Source organism: Clytia hemisphaerica, unplaced genomic scaffold (assembly GCF_902728285.1).
Source record: "Clytia hemisphaerica strain Z4C2 unplaced genomic scaffold, Clytia hemisphaerica genome assembly, whole genome shotgun sequence".
Taxonomy (NCBI): domain Eukaryota; kingdom Metazoa; phylum Cnidaria; class Hydrozoa; order Leptothecata; family Clytiidae; genus Clytia; species Clytia hemisphaerica.
In genome coordinates this window covers 472,934-491,090 of record NW_027103808.1, presented here as the reverse complement: position 1 = coordinate 491,090, position 18,157 = coordinate 472,934, and the positions used below count along the sequence as shown (strand labels likewise).

Sequence of the window (18,157 nt, the reverse complement as noted above, 5' to 3'; positions counted from 1 at the left end):
TGAATTGGTAGTAAAGTCAAATTTCATTCTCTTTATGGCAAAGTATTTTTTAATGTTTTCAAGATGGATGGAGTCAGGTCAGGGAACATTTGGCTAAAGCTTCAGATGCATCCGGCTGGACTTGGAATTTTTTTCAAGTTGAATAGTGACCAAAGGGGGTCTCGAACCGGGAACCTATAGGTTCCGAAACCAATGCCCTATCCACTAGGCCAAACCGGCTGCCGAAAATTCGTTATTTAGGGTTACTTATACGAAAGTCTTAGTACTATATATAAATAAGTGTGACTGACGAGTTAGGCTAACTGTTATAATCGCCATTACTCCGAAGAAGCCACCACACGTGTGCACCGCCGGGTGGGTGCACCGCCGGCCGGGTGAGGGGTTAGGGATGTGCACTAACCCCGGGGGGGGGGGGGTACTAGGGTTGGTGAATGAGGGGTATGTGCGGACGGGACCTCCGAAAACCGACCCTTAGAGAGACCAAATTTTAAGTGAAAAAGTGACCCTTAGAGAGACTTTTTTGAGAAATATTCTCTGATTTTCAAAAATTTCCTACCCTTAGTGAGACTTTTTTGTAATTTTTTCTCTCAAAATCACAATTTTTTTCTAGAAATCGTGATTTTTCCCACCCTTAGAGAGACTACTTTGAAATTTCCTGATTTTTGTAACCCTTAGAGATACTTTGAAAGGTGAAAAACCCGACCCTTACCATCCGCACATACCCAGCACCTATTTTTGCCTAAGTACCTCCCCCCCCCCGGGTCCCTAACCCTATGCTACGCGCTACGCGCTCCGCGCGGTATATGCGCGCGTCCCGCGCGGCCGGATGCATCTGAAGCATTAGCCGAATCTGTCAGGGAGCAAGTGGGAGCATTTGGATGTTGGAGTTTTATATTTCCAGCTTGACAGAGACTTTTTTCAAGTAAACTTATGTTGTAAGTCATTTAACGATACTAAAATGCAGCTCATGTGTAAATTTGAATAAGTTTGGAATGTTTTTCATGATGCTATCCGTGAAGATGGTCAATTTTGGATTTATCGCTCTAAAAACGGTCGGTGGCTGGATTTTTCAAACCTGACAGGAAATTTTTCCACGTAAACTTATGTTGTAAGTTATTAAAGGATACTAAAATGCAGCTCGTGTGTAAATTTGAATAAGTTTGGAATGTTTTTCATGATGCTACGCCGTGAAAATGGTTAATTTTGGATTTATCGCTCTAAACGGACGGTGGCTGGATTTTTCAAACCTGACAGAGAATTTTCCCAAGTAAACTTATGCTGTAACTCATTAAAGGATACTAAAATGCAGCTCATGTGAGTGTAAATTTGAATAAGTTTGGAATGTTTTTCATGATGCTACGCGTTAAGATTTCGAGACAAAGAAGCATTTACAAAACTTTTCCGCAAAAATTTTTATTTTTTGGTAAAAGATACACCATCTACTGCGAAAAAATTTTCAAAATGTTTTTTCTTCGCCGAAACTAAGCTCTTCAAAGTTGAAATACTCTTCCTCGCAAAAGTCTTCAGTTTCTTCTTCATCAAATTTTTTCAATGCAATCTTTGAATTTTCAGATTCAGGAATAGTTTGTCTAACAGAAAATGTATAACATGCCATAGTTTTGTTGGTTACATCAGTCAGAAAACACATTTTAAACACGGAAATTATGAAAAATTCACTATGGTCAGAGCCCTTAAGGTATATACCAGATACAAACGACATTTGGTTATTGCCACGTCAGCTGGGCCTTCATGCCGCTTCGGCTTCTTGTTTATTTTACCTTTTGAGGGAGGGGGTTCGAAAAAAATTTCCAGGTTAGGGGAGGGGGTGTGAAATTTTTTTTTTATTTTTTGAAATATCCTCCACTCCTCCCAAGTCTAGAAGACACTTTCTGCACCACCCTAAACTAGCGGTCTCCGATATCAGACGTCGTCTCGGCGTTTTCTTCCAAGCTATCCCTGGACGCTAATGGGGGGTCGCTAATCAGGTTGAAAACAATGTCACACCCAGAGCCACTTTTATTACCACTTTTTTTGGTTTTGTTGATGGTCGTGATACAATCTAAGAGGGAGTGTAAGTGCCAAAATGAGACCACCATAAAGACACTATGAAAGAACGAAGAAAAAACGAGGAACGAATAAAAACGACAAAAAACGACAAATTACGACAAAAAACGAAAAAACGACAATAAAGAACGACATATTTTATTTGTTCGAATTACAGAGAAAATTGAATTATAGAAAGTATTTAGAGGGTTTCTTCTTGAGCGGGACTGGAATCAAGTTCGAATAATAGAAGCTTGAATAAGTGAAAGTTTACTGTATTATTATAAGTGGTATTTGGGAAAGATTTAAGTTGCAATTTTAGGCACAGTATAAGAAATTAATAAAATGCACCGGTGGTGTAAATTTCAGTGAAAATATTTGACCAGAAATCCTGATTTTTTTGGGTTCGAGGGAAATGCAAAATCAAAAGGTTATGAATTTCACAGATTATTTGCTGCGCTATAAGCGTATGATTTTAAAAGCCCATTTTTTCGTCGCGCATACCTGTATTATATAGCTGCGACCCTGTAATCAATGTAAAAAAGTCGGACCCTGATGGAACAGTGCTCTTAACATAGGTATATTTTATCGCCTTTTAACCCTTAACTACAGACACATCAGAGCAGATCTTTTCTTCTAAAAAATGAGCCTGGGCTATCAAAAATATGGTATCAACTTTGATGGTAGTATGTACCGTGAAAACATAGTCATTATAAAAAATACGGTCTGGTAATGTATTGTTTTAGCTTTTTGTTTAATTTTTTTTTATAATGACTACGATTCTATTCAGCGCGCAATCAACGCAGAGAAAAGCAACCATGACGACCATCCAAGATCTTGGATGAAGTTCAAAGTTGATATTTTTATTCCCGTCGTTGAAAATACAACTAAAAAATGTCATCAAAGCTTTTTAAAAAGAGTCAGTGATAAGTGATAGAGAGTCATAACATAAAGTCTGGATATTATTTCGATTCAATTAAAGTGAAATTTCCATGATTAAAAGTTTAGTATTACTGTTATACATTGGGGATCATGTAAAAGATTTCTTTCGAAAGAAACTCATTTCAATTGCACTTGGAGGTTTCTGCGGAATTCGTAAATAGTAAACTGCATACTGATACAATCTGCTAGACATTAATATGGTAATATTTGCTCTTCATCTTTGATTCTTTCTACAGTGATTAGATTGACACATGCGCGATAAAATTTCTATTATTGGTCTTCAGAGGTTAATATATTCTTTGAAAACTTAACCTCTGATACTCAGGGTAGGTAGTATGGCTAAAAGATCTAAATTTTTGAATATTGTAATTTCTGTTGGTTTTGACAAAAAAAAAGAACCCTAACAACGGACAGATTCTTCAATTTATTTGTGTTTTTTTTCTTTCTGGGATTTTCATCTAATTATTCGTGCAGTACCTCTATGGTGACAGCTTTCAGTTGGCTCCAAAATTTTGTATGATTTTTATTACGTCTTACATACGGAGCATATTTCTAAAATCCGCGGGATAGGATATAATTTTTGTGGATTTTCTGAATAGAAAATAATATTTCAAAGTATTTCTTCCCGCCGGGAATGGCTCTTAACTAAATATCCTAGTGGTCTGTCATAAGGGGGTGTATTAATAGTGGTGGATGCACTACTGGATGCACTCTCCGTCATGTTTGGCTAAAATTACTCATCACAAAAACAACTGTCTCCTAGCTGATGTTTCCATTAGGAAAACCATTGTCTGCTTAGTTCTTTTGTTGTAATAGGATTCTCTACGGGAATCATGGAAACTAAACTCAGAGTATCTAATAGATGAGGAAAACTTTTGATTACCGTTTTAGAGCAACAGCTTAGAATGATGACAATGTAATATGCTTAGACTGGAGAAAATTAACGTCAAGACCAAGGATGTCCTGATATTGCACCATTTCAAAAATCAAAAGCTAGGTCAATCAAATCAAATTTATAAAGAAGAGGAAAAAAACAATTAGCAGATGGTCGAAATCTATTCATCAGAAGATTATAGTTCAAATATTAATACCTTGCAAATTAGAGGAAAATTATTGTACTAATAGGAACCAAAGGGGTATTCAAAGGGGTTTCAAAAATTCTTAATAAAAAATCATATGTTAGATTTTCATATCAGTAAGATTTTATTCCTGGCAGAAGCAAGATATTAAGAGAGAGCGAAATTGACATAGCAAAGCAACTCAGAGAAGTTTTACTAAAATGTATATTATCTTGGTAATTATCGCAATTTCTTTCATCAAACCATCGCAATCGCAGGGTACTATTCATGGTGAGCAGGATATTTTTTAATTTTTTCTTTACTGTGTTTAGATTTACTTCAACGGCGGGCTTGATAGGGGCTCCCCCAGGGGCTGGCGTGACGCGTGAATGACCCTTTTTTTCTGTCGTGAATACGTGAATTGGACTTTTTCAACGCGTGAATACGTGAATTGAGATATCCGCGTGAACGTGAAAATAAGATTTTACCAGCGTGAATTCGTGAATCGAGATTTTGAGCGTGAACGTGAAAAGCAAATTATTGTTAAACAAAAATGAAAAACCTAAATAGTAAATTTCTTGCTCGCTTCGCTCGCTAATCCTTTACATAAATTACCTTTAACATTGTAAGTTATTCAAAAATCAAAATTGAACGAAACAAATATTTTTTCGTATTTTCTAGGGCGCATTTTGTGATGCAATTTGCATCCAGCGAGATGTTTTGACCAAAACAGAAAAGTTAAATGAGAACTTTTCTTCGTCGGGGCTTATGATGTCGTCTTTCTGTAATCGCTTATTTGTTACTAAATCATACCAAATGATACCGCATGAACTTGGAAACGTGAAGGCTGTGATTCTTGCAATTTAAAAAGTAGGTAGATAGTTTAAAAATTTTTATATATGATCATCGAAATTCAGAAAAATACCTTGCGACGCCGCCCGTGTAAGAGTACGTCACGCGCCCTACCAGATTGTACCAGTAAATGGTCAGTGTTGAAATAATCAAAGATTTGAAATTTTTTTGACAACAAGGCATTTGGGTAACATAGTGTGTTAAGGCCGTTTTCTCAGCAATGAAAGGTGAAAGTTGTCGAATTTTCGCGCTCGCTTCGCTCGCTTTTTCCTTTCCACAGCTTTTCTTCAATGAGAGACAGGGTGTCAAACTTTGGAGTTTGCGTCCTCTGGTTGTACCACCTCTTTGAAGCTCGCGATTTTCCAGACCATGAATTGGGTCAAACCGCGATTAAATTTATTTCAGAAGAACATATTAGGGCCGCGAGGAGAAATTGGGGGAAACCTTAAAGCTAGGCTAACTTTGCCTTCCATCCCTAAAAGCAATTCAGGCAGGGTTTATACCACGTACGCCGAGAGGTAGTTTTTTTAACTTTTGGCGTGATAGACGTATAGCAGACCTTAACACATGCCCCTAGAAAGCCAAATAATTGTAAGAGGTCTTAAAACGGTCGATAAATCTCAATAATTGTAAGAGGTCTTAAAAGGTCGATGCTGTCGAGAATAAGGTCAAAAAACTGCAGCAAACTTTATGTTGGCCATAAAAGGTCACAATCGTTTAACAAAATAATTAAAAGCAAAATCAGCGCGTGAACGTGAAAATGTTTTTTTTCGCGCGTGAATACGTGAATTGGCAAAAAATTTTGCGTGAATACGTGAATTGAGGGTCGACTGGGGGGGCCTCTTGATATCAATACTCTTAGGTGCCAAATAAACGGGGGGGGGGGGGGGGTTGGAAAAAATATTTCAAATTAAATAAACGGGGGGGACCTAATTACCGGGGGGGTTGGAAAATGGACCTTAAAAAAACCCTTAAAAATGTCAAAATAGACTAAATTTAGGCTTTTTAGAGTAAAACAAGGAGCTTTCCTTTTGGTAGCTGGGAATTTTTTCAAAAATTAATAAACGGGGGGGGGGGGTCCTAATAAGGTCCGGGGGGGTTGGAAAAAAATCAAAAAAATTAACAAGCGGGGGGGGGGCGTTTATTTGGCACCTAAGAGTATGTCTATATTCATCTACTTGTTTACTAAGGTAAGACGTTGGGCAGAAATTGTTGGATTTCATTGTCGCAATACACAGACTGCAAAATTAAAGTCTGAAGACAAAATCACGCTTTTATTCGAAATTTTTATATGCTTGTCACATGAAATTTATTTCTGATTGGTTCGAAATTATTGACACGAATAAATTTATCAGCTTTAAGTTGTAAAGCAAGTAACATGGGAATAAAATCACGTGAACTTTTTCGATCAATCACATGTTTTGACTGCATTGATGTACTTTTGCAACCCGTGTATTCGTGGGAGGTTCTGTTGGTTTATTCCTCGGTTTACTTCACTTTGCTTTATTTATTTGAAAAAAATACAAAGTATCCATAACGTGAATTTTTTTCTTTTAAGTTTTCATAGAGCTGATAGTGACTAGCGAGAAATGAGTCCTAGTATGAAAATTTAATTTTTTTACGGATGCACTGTATGAAGAAAATATAGGGTTGCCTAACCGTACCAAATAACCAACGATAATGTTTTGCCACTCTTTATCTAGACTTCAATGGTAAACGCTATATCTTGGAGAATGCTGCACTTACATGGTCAGGCGCTGAAGCCGATTGCGTATCCAGAAGAGGACATCTTGCAAGCATCCAATCAGATGCAGAAGCTAATTTCTTTAATTTTGTAGCTTCTAACCGGTAAAAAACTCATATTTTGATTCATGTAATCTACTGACCGGAAATTTTGCAACGAAAACCCGTCTGCTGAATCCGATTATTTTGATGGTGGAAACTCATAAAAAAGCACAAACTTGTAAATAAAAAAATCATTTTCTTTTAGTCAGATATGGTTGGGGGCAACAAAGACACTAAATTCTCCTCCTAGCGATGATTGGAAATGGTCAGACGATACGTGTTGGTCATATACGAATTGGAATGTCGGTGAGCCCAACAATGGTGGTGGTAATGAAGATTGTATGGCAACGGCTGGTGGAAGTACTTCTGTCTGGAATGATTTAAATTGTGCTGCTTCTCTACCGTACTTATGTGAACTAGACGGTAATGAAATGAATAACATATACCCTAGACGTTTATTAATTTTTTTTCATTTTTAAGGGCGTCGTTTAGTCGCAGGGGACGTTTAAGAGAAAGAGGCGTTTATTAAATCATATATAACCAAAGTTATTTTGATAAAATGAATTCATCATATGTAACATTGCAATGTCTGCAATGTCTTCTGACATTACATCACAGACCCAACAGCTGATTGGTTGTAAGTGACGTAAAATCGGTCAATACGACACTTCCAAACAATCAACTGTTGGGTCTGTGGAAGACATTGCAATGGTACATATCACGAATAGGAGCCTTATTTTGTCTTGAGTACAAATGTTTATCTAGAGGATGTAGAATTGGTTTTTTTCCCAAAGAACATTTATTCGAATTAATACGGTGTTCATTTGAGAGTTACAGTTAGGGTTAGTAATAACACGCATGTATTCGACTCAAAGCAAAGGTAAAGGTTATTGTAGGATTTACTGATTGACTGCAATTTGTAAGTTACGTATTGGAAGCTTAGGCGAGGCCAATTTAATTTGTTGTTTTACGGGCCAAGCTACCAAAAAAAGAGAGTCGGTCGGTCGGCGAAAAAATAAAAATAAAAGTAAAATTTCACTTATAAAATCTCCTAAAAAGGCAGCAAAAACTACTTCCCCCAGGGGGGGCACGCAGTTACTACAAGACAGTATGACACTTACTACCGTGGTGGTACTGTATTCAGAAGTTATTAAAACAGTTACTACACAGTGTAGTAACTGCTGTTTGGGGGTGGTGCCAAACACTAAAACTAGCACTTTTGGTGTAGTAAGTGCTTATATTTTGATTCTTTTTAAAGAACTTTCATAATTTTTCACAAAAAATGAATTTTTTTGTGAAAAAATTCTTTGTTAGAAAAAATAGTTTTGTTATAAATGGACGAAAAAAAATTTAAAATTTTTCTCAGACCCAACTTTGAAATTATGCTTTCCCTAATTATCATTAAAATGTTCTCAACAGCTGTTAACCAATTAAATTAAAAGAAAATCTAGCACAAAAATGGCTTTAGGTTGAAAAATAATCGTAATTTCGAGCATGTTTTTGATGATAGCACTCAAAAACAGGGGTGGTACCTGGAAATCTTTTCTGAAAACAGTTACTACCAAGGTGTAGTAACTGCAAAGGGTGGTGGTCCTGAAAAAAAGTGTTGAAAAAGCACTTACTACACATCATGTCTTGTAGTAACTGCGTGCCCCCCCTGCTTCCCCTTGACAAAAGTGCGAAATAGAAAATAAAAAGCACAAATCGCTCGAATTCATGGATAAATTGAAAAATTGAACATAAAATTCTCGAAACCTTGAAAAAACTACAAAAATTTTGAAAATTTGTCAGTCTGTAAAGCAATGAAAATAAAAATGTACTGCCGAAATCAATTTTATTTTTATTTCGATTTTTGGAATTTCAGGGTCGGTCGGGCTCGTAAAACAATTAATCAAATTGGTCTCGTTCAATATTTCTTTATTCTATTCACCCTTTATGACCGTGTCGTCAGTTTCGATTCCTAATCGCACGATGAGTTATTTTTTCTTCTTTCGCGCCCCTTCAAAGGGAGCAATTAATCGTTAATTGCATCCTGTAGAGAGCAATTAATCTTTAATCACACTCTTCAATGACGCGCCAATGTTTACAAAATTGATTTTAATGTTTTTTCTTACATTTTTTTATCGAACGTTTTAATTGCATTCGAAATTCATTTTTTGAGAAAAAAAATCTTTAAGCAAACATCAATAAAAGAAAAACATAAAGAGAAGAGAAAAATGTAAAACTTTCAGCGGGATTTACTTTCCTGACGGGGAAAAAGTAGTGAAAAATTGTGCGATTAGCTCGTTACCATGTGATTACATATACTAATTATTACTAAGATAATAATTTTACTCTATTTTTTATTTCAATCAACAGATTGCGGCACAGCCAACTGTCAAAGTAAGCTCTTTCAAAAGATTTTCAAAAGTTCCCGAAATAAGTTATCAGGCATAATTGCATGTCTAAATCGTGGGTTTGACGGTGACCAAATATATTTGGAGAAAAACGTGCCTTTAGAAAGATAATAAAGATAATTGGTGGATATAAATTTTGTACTAACAAAACAAATAATTTATGAAAACAAATAGGGTTTCAGTCCAAGAAGTAAAGATAGTCACAATAGATTATCTAAGCCTCTGAGATTTTTTGTGAGCTTGTTAAGATTGTACACGATTTCATTTTTTTAGTCGATGGTGGCTGGTCATCCTGGTCTTGGGGAGCATGTGATGCACCATGTGGCCCTGGAACTCAAATAGAAGAACGTTCGTGTACAAATCCATCTGTATCAAATGGTGGTTTAAGCTGCTGCGGTTCAGCTACAGGGAACACACAATCGTGTGAGGTTGTACCTTGTCCAGGTATATAGCAGCACTGATATCCAAATACCTACCTATCGATCGACTGCATTTTCATTTAATGCCCAAAAACACATTTTTCTATTAGCAACTCCTCGGGTCAGCATTGCTTAGCATTCTGGCTCATTTTCTGAAAAATTGATTTTCAACCAGCCCCGACCTGATATTATCCCATATTTATATTGTTTGCTTAGATTATCTAAAAAGCTTAAATTACTTTACCAAACAGTGAAAAAGATTCAGCTAATATCAGGTCTCGGAGCCTTAGCAACCAGGTTGCTTATATAAATAAAAAATGTGTAGCCCATTACAGACCCGGGGGGGGGCACTCGATCTGAAAACGACCATACGTTCGGCCCAAAATTTGGCTTCTAAAATCAGACCCTTACAGTGCAGTGAATTTCCATGAAAAATCATACCCTTACAGTGCACTTTTTCAAAATTTCTCGCCCGTAAGGGGGAAAATTTTTGCAATTTTCCAAGGAAATGTGGAATTTTTCCTCCAAAATTGACCAATTTTGTTCCAATTTTACCAAAAAATTGGCCTTTTATCACAATTTCCTACCCTTACAGTGCAGTTCAGTGCAGTTTTGTAATTTCCTACCCTTACAGTGCACTAGCTGAACTATGAACAACCTACCCTTAAGGGCCGAACGCCTGGTAAGACATTTACCTTGAGTGCCCCCCCCCCCCGGGATTACAGACTTTCACAGTTAATTCGAACAACCTGCACAACTAATTTACGAAATATAATTATTTTATTTATAGTCAACGGTGGTTGGACTGCTTGGGGAACTTGGGGTGCTTGCAGTGATCCATGCGGAACAGGATCACAGGAACGGTCAAGAACTTGTACAAATCCAACACCTGCCCACGGAGGAGACCCTTGTGCTGGAGATACATCTGAATCACAAGATTGCAATACCAATCCTTGCCCAGGTACTTAAGGGAGTGGTCAGAAACTATCTACTAGGGGGAGTGGAGGATATTTCAAAAAATCAAAAGAAAATTTTTTCACCCCAACCCCTAGACGATCTATCGTCTACCCAACCCCTGACCTGGAAAGATTTTTCGAGCCCCCCTCAAAGAGGTTTAAAAATATTTCGCACTCCCCCCCCCCTTTGCTAAAATTTTTTTCTCCCTACACTCTAAGTGACTGATTAATAAGGTGAGGGTTATACTTACTTATATTTACCTTTGAATAAGGGTGACTTGTCAAATATAAATCAGGCTCAAACTACAGTAAATTTCCAGATTGTGAGTGATCCTATAAGCTTCGATATCCAAATGGCGTGCACTCATGCTGGGGAGGACTACATTTTTATTTAGAAGGCAGCTAGTGGCTTGATTTCAAACGTGCAAACCATGGTTTGCACCGACAGGAGAAATTTTGATTTTAGACTCCTGATTTCCTTCAAACATAGCTCTTTTTCGGACCGATTCTGTCCAGAAATGAGGCTTTCAATGTCTGAATCATATGGATGTACAATATCGTTATATAACAAAAGTAATATTTTGAGTTGAGTTTAAAGGTAATAATGTTATCAGAGATTAAGAAGGCGCAACCATGGTTTGCGACGACAGGAGAAAAAATTCAATTTTCAACTACTTTATTCGCTAAATAAACCACTGTATTTTCAGCTTTTTTTAAAAAGGCTAGACTATGCTGAAATATGAAATTGTAAGAGGGGAAATTCCTTAAAAAAAATTCTCTCTTAGTCCACTGAACCATTGTTTACACAATGTCAAGACCTACAGAAACTGAAATGGTGAGGCTATCACGATGTATTTCATTAATACAGAATTAACAATTATACGAAATATGAATAATGTCGGCCGTTAAGCCGGAAAATTTTCAAATCTTCAAATGTGAAACCATGAAATTTGATCTCCTGAGTTATATCTCTTGAGTTGTCCAAAAACATTTCACTCCCCCCTTTTCTATTGAAATATTTTTGACCCCCCCTAAACCCTCAAAATAATTTTCGAATCCCCTCTGAAATCCTCCATCCCCTCGTAGTCCCTAGTAGATACTTTCTGACCATTCCCTAATTATAACAGGGTATATTTTTTATTGTAAAAATTATTGTTGTTTGGAAAATGTTCGTAGATTTATAAGCCATAATTACTTTCTGACCATTCCCTAATTATAATTTTTTATTGTAAAAATGATTGTTGTTTTGGACACTGCTCGTAGATTTGTAAGCCATAATAACCTCTGAAATATGTCGGAAAAGGATAAAGTCTCAATATCTCTAGACTAAATTGCCTTTTTCTTAGTCAACGGTGGTTGGACTGCTTGGGGAACTTGGGGTGCTTGCACTGCTACATGCGGAACAGGATCACAGGAACGGTCAAGAACTTGTACAAATCCAACACCTGCCCACGGAGGAGACCCTTGTGCTGGAGATACATCTGAATCACAAGATTGTAATACCGATCCTTGCCCAGGTAACTATAACAGGATATATTTTTTATTGTAAAAATGATTGTTGTTTTGGACACTGCTCGTAGATTTGTAAGCCATAATTACCTCTGAAATATGTCGGAAAAGGATAAAGTCTCAATATCTCTAGACTAAATTGCCTTTTTCTTAGTCAACGGTGGTTGGACTGCTTGGGGAACTTGGGGTGCTTGCACTGCTACATGCGGAACAGGATCACAGAGAACGGTCAAGAACTTGTACAAATCCAACACCTGCCCACGGAGGAGACCCTTGTGCTGGAGATACATCTGAATCACAAGATTGCAACACCAATCCTTGCCCAGGTAACTATAACAGGATATATTTTTTATTGTAAAAATGATTGTTGTTTTGGACACTGCTCGTAGATTTGTAAGCCATAATTACCTCTGAAATATGTCGGAAAAGGATAAAGTCTCAATATCTCTAGACTAAATTGCCTTTTTCTTTTAGTCAACGGTGGTTGGACTGCTTGGGGAACTTGGGGTGCTTGCACTGCTACTTGCGGAACAGGATCACAGGAACGGTCAAGAACTTGTACAAATCCAACACCTGCCCACGGAGGAGACCCTTGTGCTGGAGATACATCTGAATCACAAGATTGCAACACCAATCCTTGCCCAGGTAACTATAACAGGATATATTTTTTATTGTAAAAATGATTGTTGTTTTGGACACTGCTCGTAGATTTGTAAGCCATTAATTACCTCTGAAATATGTCGGAAAAGGATAAAGTCTCAATATCTCTAGACTAAATTGCCTTTTTCTTTTAGTCAACGGTGGTTGGACTGCTTGGGGAACTTGGGGTGCTTGCACTGCTACATGCGGAACAGGATCACAGGAACGGTCAAGAACTTGTACAAATCCAACACCTGCCCACGGAGGAGACCCTTGTGCTGGAGATACATCTGAACCACAAGATTGCAATACCAATCCTTGCCCAAGTAACTATTTTACATTTTAAAACAAGTGTGGTAAATCAATGCCATAAGAGTGCTCGAATAGTTAAGAGCTAGTTTCCAAATGTTGCCATAAGAACTAATTCATTCTAAAGAACTTTAAATCCTCCCCCCCCCCAGGACAAATCATAAATTTTATTTTCAATACTTCTTAATGCTTTCGTTATTGTTTTTTTTTGCACAAATTATCCAGTTTTTTAGCTTTTTACGTCGAATTTTAAAATTTTCAGTCATTACTATACATATGATTAGTGCCTCTCCAAATAAACGCCCCCCCCCTGTTTTTCAATTTTTCCAAAATTTTCCAATCCCCCGGACTAGAACCCCCCCCCCCCGTTTAATAATTTTTAAGAATATTTTCAGCTGGCAAAGAGAAGGCCCCTACTTTGCTTTATAAATAGCCTGTTTTTAGCCTATATCTACCTTATTTTTGGTTTATCACAAGTACAATTTCCAATCCCCCCGGTAATTAGGTGCCTCCTCCATTTATTAAAATTTCTTCGAAAATCTTCCAACCCCCCCCCGTACTTATGTACTTTTTAGTCTTTTAATGGAAGATAACTTTTAAAATATTGTTATTTTACATTTTAAATGTTTTACATTCAAACGCTGTGCTTTAATACTCTTTGTTTCAGAGTTTTTATAGGGCACTTGTGATTTACAATGTTACGTTTAACACATGTACTAAAAGAATTCAAATCCATTTTCGTCTGATTTATTTAGTTCATGGTGTTTGGACTTCATGGGGAAGTTGGGAGACATGTAGCTTAACATGTGGTACAGGATCTCAAAATCGAACAAGAACATGTACAGATCCTGCACCTCAACACGGAGGAGATAATTGTGCTGGAGATGCATCAGAACCACAAGATTGCAACACCAATCCTTGTCCTGGTATGTTTGAATGTACATAGAAGCGCTTAGCTGATATTTTTCGTGTGTTTTATTTTCGCAAGTGTAGCTACCGTCAACTGCTCTAACTTGGGACTATCTGGCAAAACATGGGACTGCAATTCGGCCACCATTTCACCGAACCTCCAAAGTCATTTGATTTGAGTTTCTCTTTCGATTGTACAGTAAGTGAAAATACAGACCAGATATGCAACAGTCCCATGTTTCGACCAATCGTCCCAAGTTAGAGCAGTTGACGGTACTCAGTTATTAGTAAAGTTTCACGAACGAAATTTCAAGCACATCAATAATCTAAGCATTCTCTTTTTCAGTCAATGGAAATTGGGGACAATGGAGCAATTGGACAGAATGCGATAAACCGTGCGGTGTTGGATTCCAAAACAGGTCACGTGTCTGTGATGATCCTGCTCCCGCTCATGGTGGAAATGATTGTAATGGAACGCACACTAATGAAACACAAATGTGCAACTTCAACTATTGCCCAGGTAAGTAATTAAATAAATTGAGGGTAAACTAGTAACCTAAAAACATCGATCTAAGTAGCTGACGTAATGAACATTTTTATTTGGATGTTGCATCCACTGTTGAAATAATCAAGTTTCTTCTCTTTCCAAGATTTGCAAAACCGGTAAAACTAAAGTGACGTTTATACTTCAGATATGTGTAATCAATATTTCAAGATGTGTGGTTGTGAAGATATACCGGTGATTTACGACATGACACTCCTCACGACAAACGCAACATATTATGGTATCGACGAAACAGATGTCAATGTTACCCTCAACTCATTGGGTACATGGGACTCCGAAGCTATCAAACTGCTTTGCAAAAGTAAGAAGACTTGTTTCATTTTGAATCTATAGGCACTTTTTCATAGAACAATTTCATAAGAGCACGGGCCTGATAATCGAAACCTAAGAACAAATTAAGAACAATCCTGAGCCTTAGATTTCAGAAGTTATTTAAGAAAGTATTGAAAGAAAGCGTATTAAGAACGTCGTAAGAACATTTTAGCGTTAACATTTCAGCAAATTATGAACAAACCTATCCTAAAACCAGAATTTACTAGTTCTCATTCATGTTTTATTCCTTAACTGAAACATTTTCTAGATTATAAAAAAATACTCTTTTATCAATCATTTGATTTAAATCTTTCAGATTCTCAATGCAGCGACACAAGTCTTCAGAGTGCAATCAACGATATTCAAGCAGAGATAGATAGAATTCAAATATCTTTAAATACTGTTAGTTTGTCAAAAAAACTCATTCGAAAGATGATTGACTGCAAGGCAAATGTCTGGGGAAGGCGAGGCGAATTATATGACCATTATGAGGCTCTTTGCAAACGTAAAGTAATTGTTCGACAAGTTCATGAGGATTTGAAGATAAAGAAAAATATCTTGGAAAAAGAGAAAAAGAGATGTGCGGATAGGAGTAAGTTAAAAATTATTTTTTTAAGCTGTATATTTGTTCAAAAAGTCATTGTATAACAATCATAATAATCGTATAATAATCAGATTGCAGAGCTTTATCTGTCAAAACAATATGATGGATTACCGAATGTTGGTTATTCATGGTAATGAGGCTTTTTCTATTATTCTGTCTTTTTCTCCAGGTTGGTTACGACAAGTTTTGGAAAATTCATGGTCAAAAATGTAATGATTTATTTATTATTCGATAATATTTTCAAGACATATTTTTAAGTTTAATTCTATTTAAGTTTATGAATAATGAACTAGCACTAAAGTGTAAAGAAGACTGTTGAAAAGCTACCAATACACCCCTGTGTCACAGACCCGCTCGGACCCTAGCCCCACTGGAAAATTTGGCAAAAATTTTGTCCCCGGTGAGAAGATACACTGGAATTTCAGCCCCTTGACTCTTCTTTTGACGAAATAGATGTATATACATTGGATTATAAAAATAATGGCTTGAAATTACTGTCAACAACTCCTGTCTGCAGTGTCCTTGTATCATAAATCTTGAATTTGCAATTTATTGGTTAATAATTTTTTTCATTTCATATTAAAGTATGTACTTCTTATATTTCTATATTTTAAAATCTAAAATTGTTAAAATTGTTAAAAAAAAATTTAATCTTAATAATTCAAATGATTAGAAAACTTGTAAAACTTAGAACAGACCCAAACAAGAGTCGTAAAGATGCGGATAAAAATTTCCCCTGCAATACCGAAAAAGTCTAGATAACGAAAAAAGATTGAATGCTAGAAAATGCATAAAAGTACATAATGTAAGATTTATTGGCGTGAAAAGTTTTTGTAGTAGGTTTAAAAGCTTGTATTTTTCACTTGCTTTTAATTTTTTCGAGCTCTACCCAGAGTTTTACCAAATCATGTTACAGTGATCATGTAAAATTTTACTGTTACTGGCTTTCAAAATAGACACAACAATCGTTGTTGAAAAAAAGTTATACCACTAATTTTTTCACTGAAAAACAAAGATTTATCAAAACAAGTTTCGGTACAATTTTGAACGTCATTTGAATAATCTAATTACCCATTAGCTGGACTAACAATCGACATTTCAAAATCAGTGTTTTAATAGAAATACTACGGGGAAGATCACTAATACTCAAAGTTTGCTGTGAACCAATAATTTTGTAAATTACGTCACTTTTCGAAATCTGGAGTTCGGGCGAGAAAGTTGATTTTGGGCCATTTCTTAAATTTAATCGGATCTTTCAATTTGGCTCGGGTTTATAGACTTCCAGGCTATATTATGAGCCTTATTGGACCATTTTTGAGCTTTTGGATCCTCAGATCAGTCTTAAGTCTCTATGTTAAAACTCAGAGTTAAAACTCTACCCTTCCAACTTAAATTAGAGCGCTTCCAAATCGTTTGTGGTTGTAAGATTTCGTGGGAATTTCCCTTTTTTCTCAAATATTACGACCATGATTGAAGATAATAATCTCTCCAAATACTACACTAGGTTTTCTAACTTTAGACCAACATATCAAAAAGAGGGAATTGGTAGCAGATTGCTTAACTGCACTTTGTCCATATATATCATGAGCTTGATTGAAATTTCCTTGGACAACTTTAATGAACTTTTTAAATATTCCCTGATGAAATAAGCTTATTTCCTCGTTTTTCAAAATTTGAGTTCAAGCGAGAAAGTTTCTTTTGGGCTTTAACTGATAAATTCATTTGAGTATTTCAATTCGGGAGGGGTTTATAGATATCCAGGCTATATTCTGAGCCCTATTGGACCATTGTTGAACTTTTGGATCCTCAGATCCTAAGAAGTTAAAACTCTACCCTTCCAACCTAAGTTGAGCGCTTCCAAATCGATTGCAGCTATAAGATTTCGTAGGAATTTTCCTTTTTTCTCAAATATTATGACCATGATTGTGGGTTGAGTTCGATATCCCCTGATATAAGAAGTGTGGAATCGACGTTATTAAAACAAAGTTCGGATCTCCTGAATAATAAGAAGCAGCATTTTTTGAAAGCTGTAAGAAATCAAGTGGTGTTTAAAAAACGTGACCATACGATTTTGAAATTACAAATAAAAGGAGTGCAAAAAGAGCTACAAACCGAACTGGTCTCAAAACTTAAGAAAAAGCATTATCAGAAAAGACAGAACCAATGAGAATGTTTTGCAATACCTTTCAGGTATTTAGATTTCTCTGAGCAGTAAAAGCCAAACCTCCTATATATGCCTCGATAGATATCATATTCACATAGTATCAAGATGTGGATTTACTCTTCCCAAAAATTTCAATTCGATTATATTTTGGTTTCAAAGTTGCGGATTACCCTTTGCACAAGTCTTTTGGTGCGTATCACACTTCGCACAAGTATTTCGGTGCGTATCACACTTCGCACAAGTATTTCGGTGCGTATCACACTTCGCACAAGTATTCCGGTGCATATCACACTTCGCACAAGTATTCCGGTGCATATCACACTTCGCACAAGTCTTTTGGTGCGGATCACACTTCGCACAAGTATTTTGGTGTGTATCACACTTCGCACAAGTATTTAGGTGCGTATCACACTTCGCACAAGTATTTTGGTGTGTATCACACTTCGCACAAGTATTTCGGTGCGTATCACACTTCGCACAAGTATTTTGGTGTGTATCACACTTCGCACAAGTATTTAGGTGCGTATCACACTTCACACAAGTATTCCGGTGCGTATCACACTTCGCACAAGTATTTTGGTGCGTATCACACTTCGCACAAGTATTTCGCTGCGTATCACACTTCGCACAAGCATTTTGGTGTGTATCACACTTCGCACAAGTATTTCGGTGCTTATCACACTTCACACAAGTAT

General features: G+C 36.5%; 1 protein-coding gene across 1 annotated transcript; it reads left to right on the top strand.

Moving 5' to 3' along the window:
* The first annotated feature begins 4,264 nt into the window (after nucleotides 1-4,264).
* Nucleotides 4,265-15,842, top strand: LOC136806540 (A disintegrin and metalloproteinase with thrombospondin motifs adt-2-like). The gene is made up of 15 exons (XM_067063129.1): nucleotides 4,265-4,334; nucleotides 6,599-6,743; nucleotides 6,886-7,103; nucleotides 9,039-9,062; nucleotides 9,350-9,507; nucleotides 10,286-10,456; nucleotides 11,798-11,968; nucleotides 12,115-12,286; nucleotides 12,435-12,605; nucleotides 12,755-12,925; nucleotides 13,664-13,834; nucleotides 14,164-14,337; nucleotides 14,510-14,683; nucleotides 15,011-15,286; nucleotides 15,468-15,842. Exons 1-15 carry the CDS (start codon nucleotides 4,265-4,267, stop codon nucleotides 15,509-15,511), a joined length of 2,310 nt encoding a protein of 769 aa, XP_066919230.1. The 3' UTR covers nucleotides 15,512-15,842.
* Nucleotides 15,843-18,157: the final 2,315 nt, after the last annotated feature.

Excerpts from the sequence above, each read along its gene's own strand:
- LOC136806540 (XM_067063129.1), top strand. The coding sequence starts at position 4,265 with ATGTATATTATCTTGGTAATTATCGCAATTTCTTTCATCAAACCATCG. Across the intron at positions 12,926-13,663 it reads CAATACCAATCCTTGCCCAA|TTCATGGTGTTTGGACTTCA; the intron begins GTAACTATTTTA and ends TGATTTATTTAG. Across the intron at positions 14,338-14,509 it reads CAACTTCAACTATTGCCCAG|ATATGTGTAATCAATATTTC; the intron begins GTAAGTAATTAA and ends TTTATACTTCAG.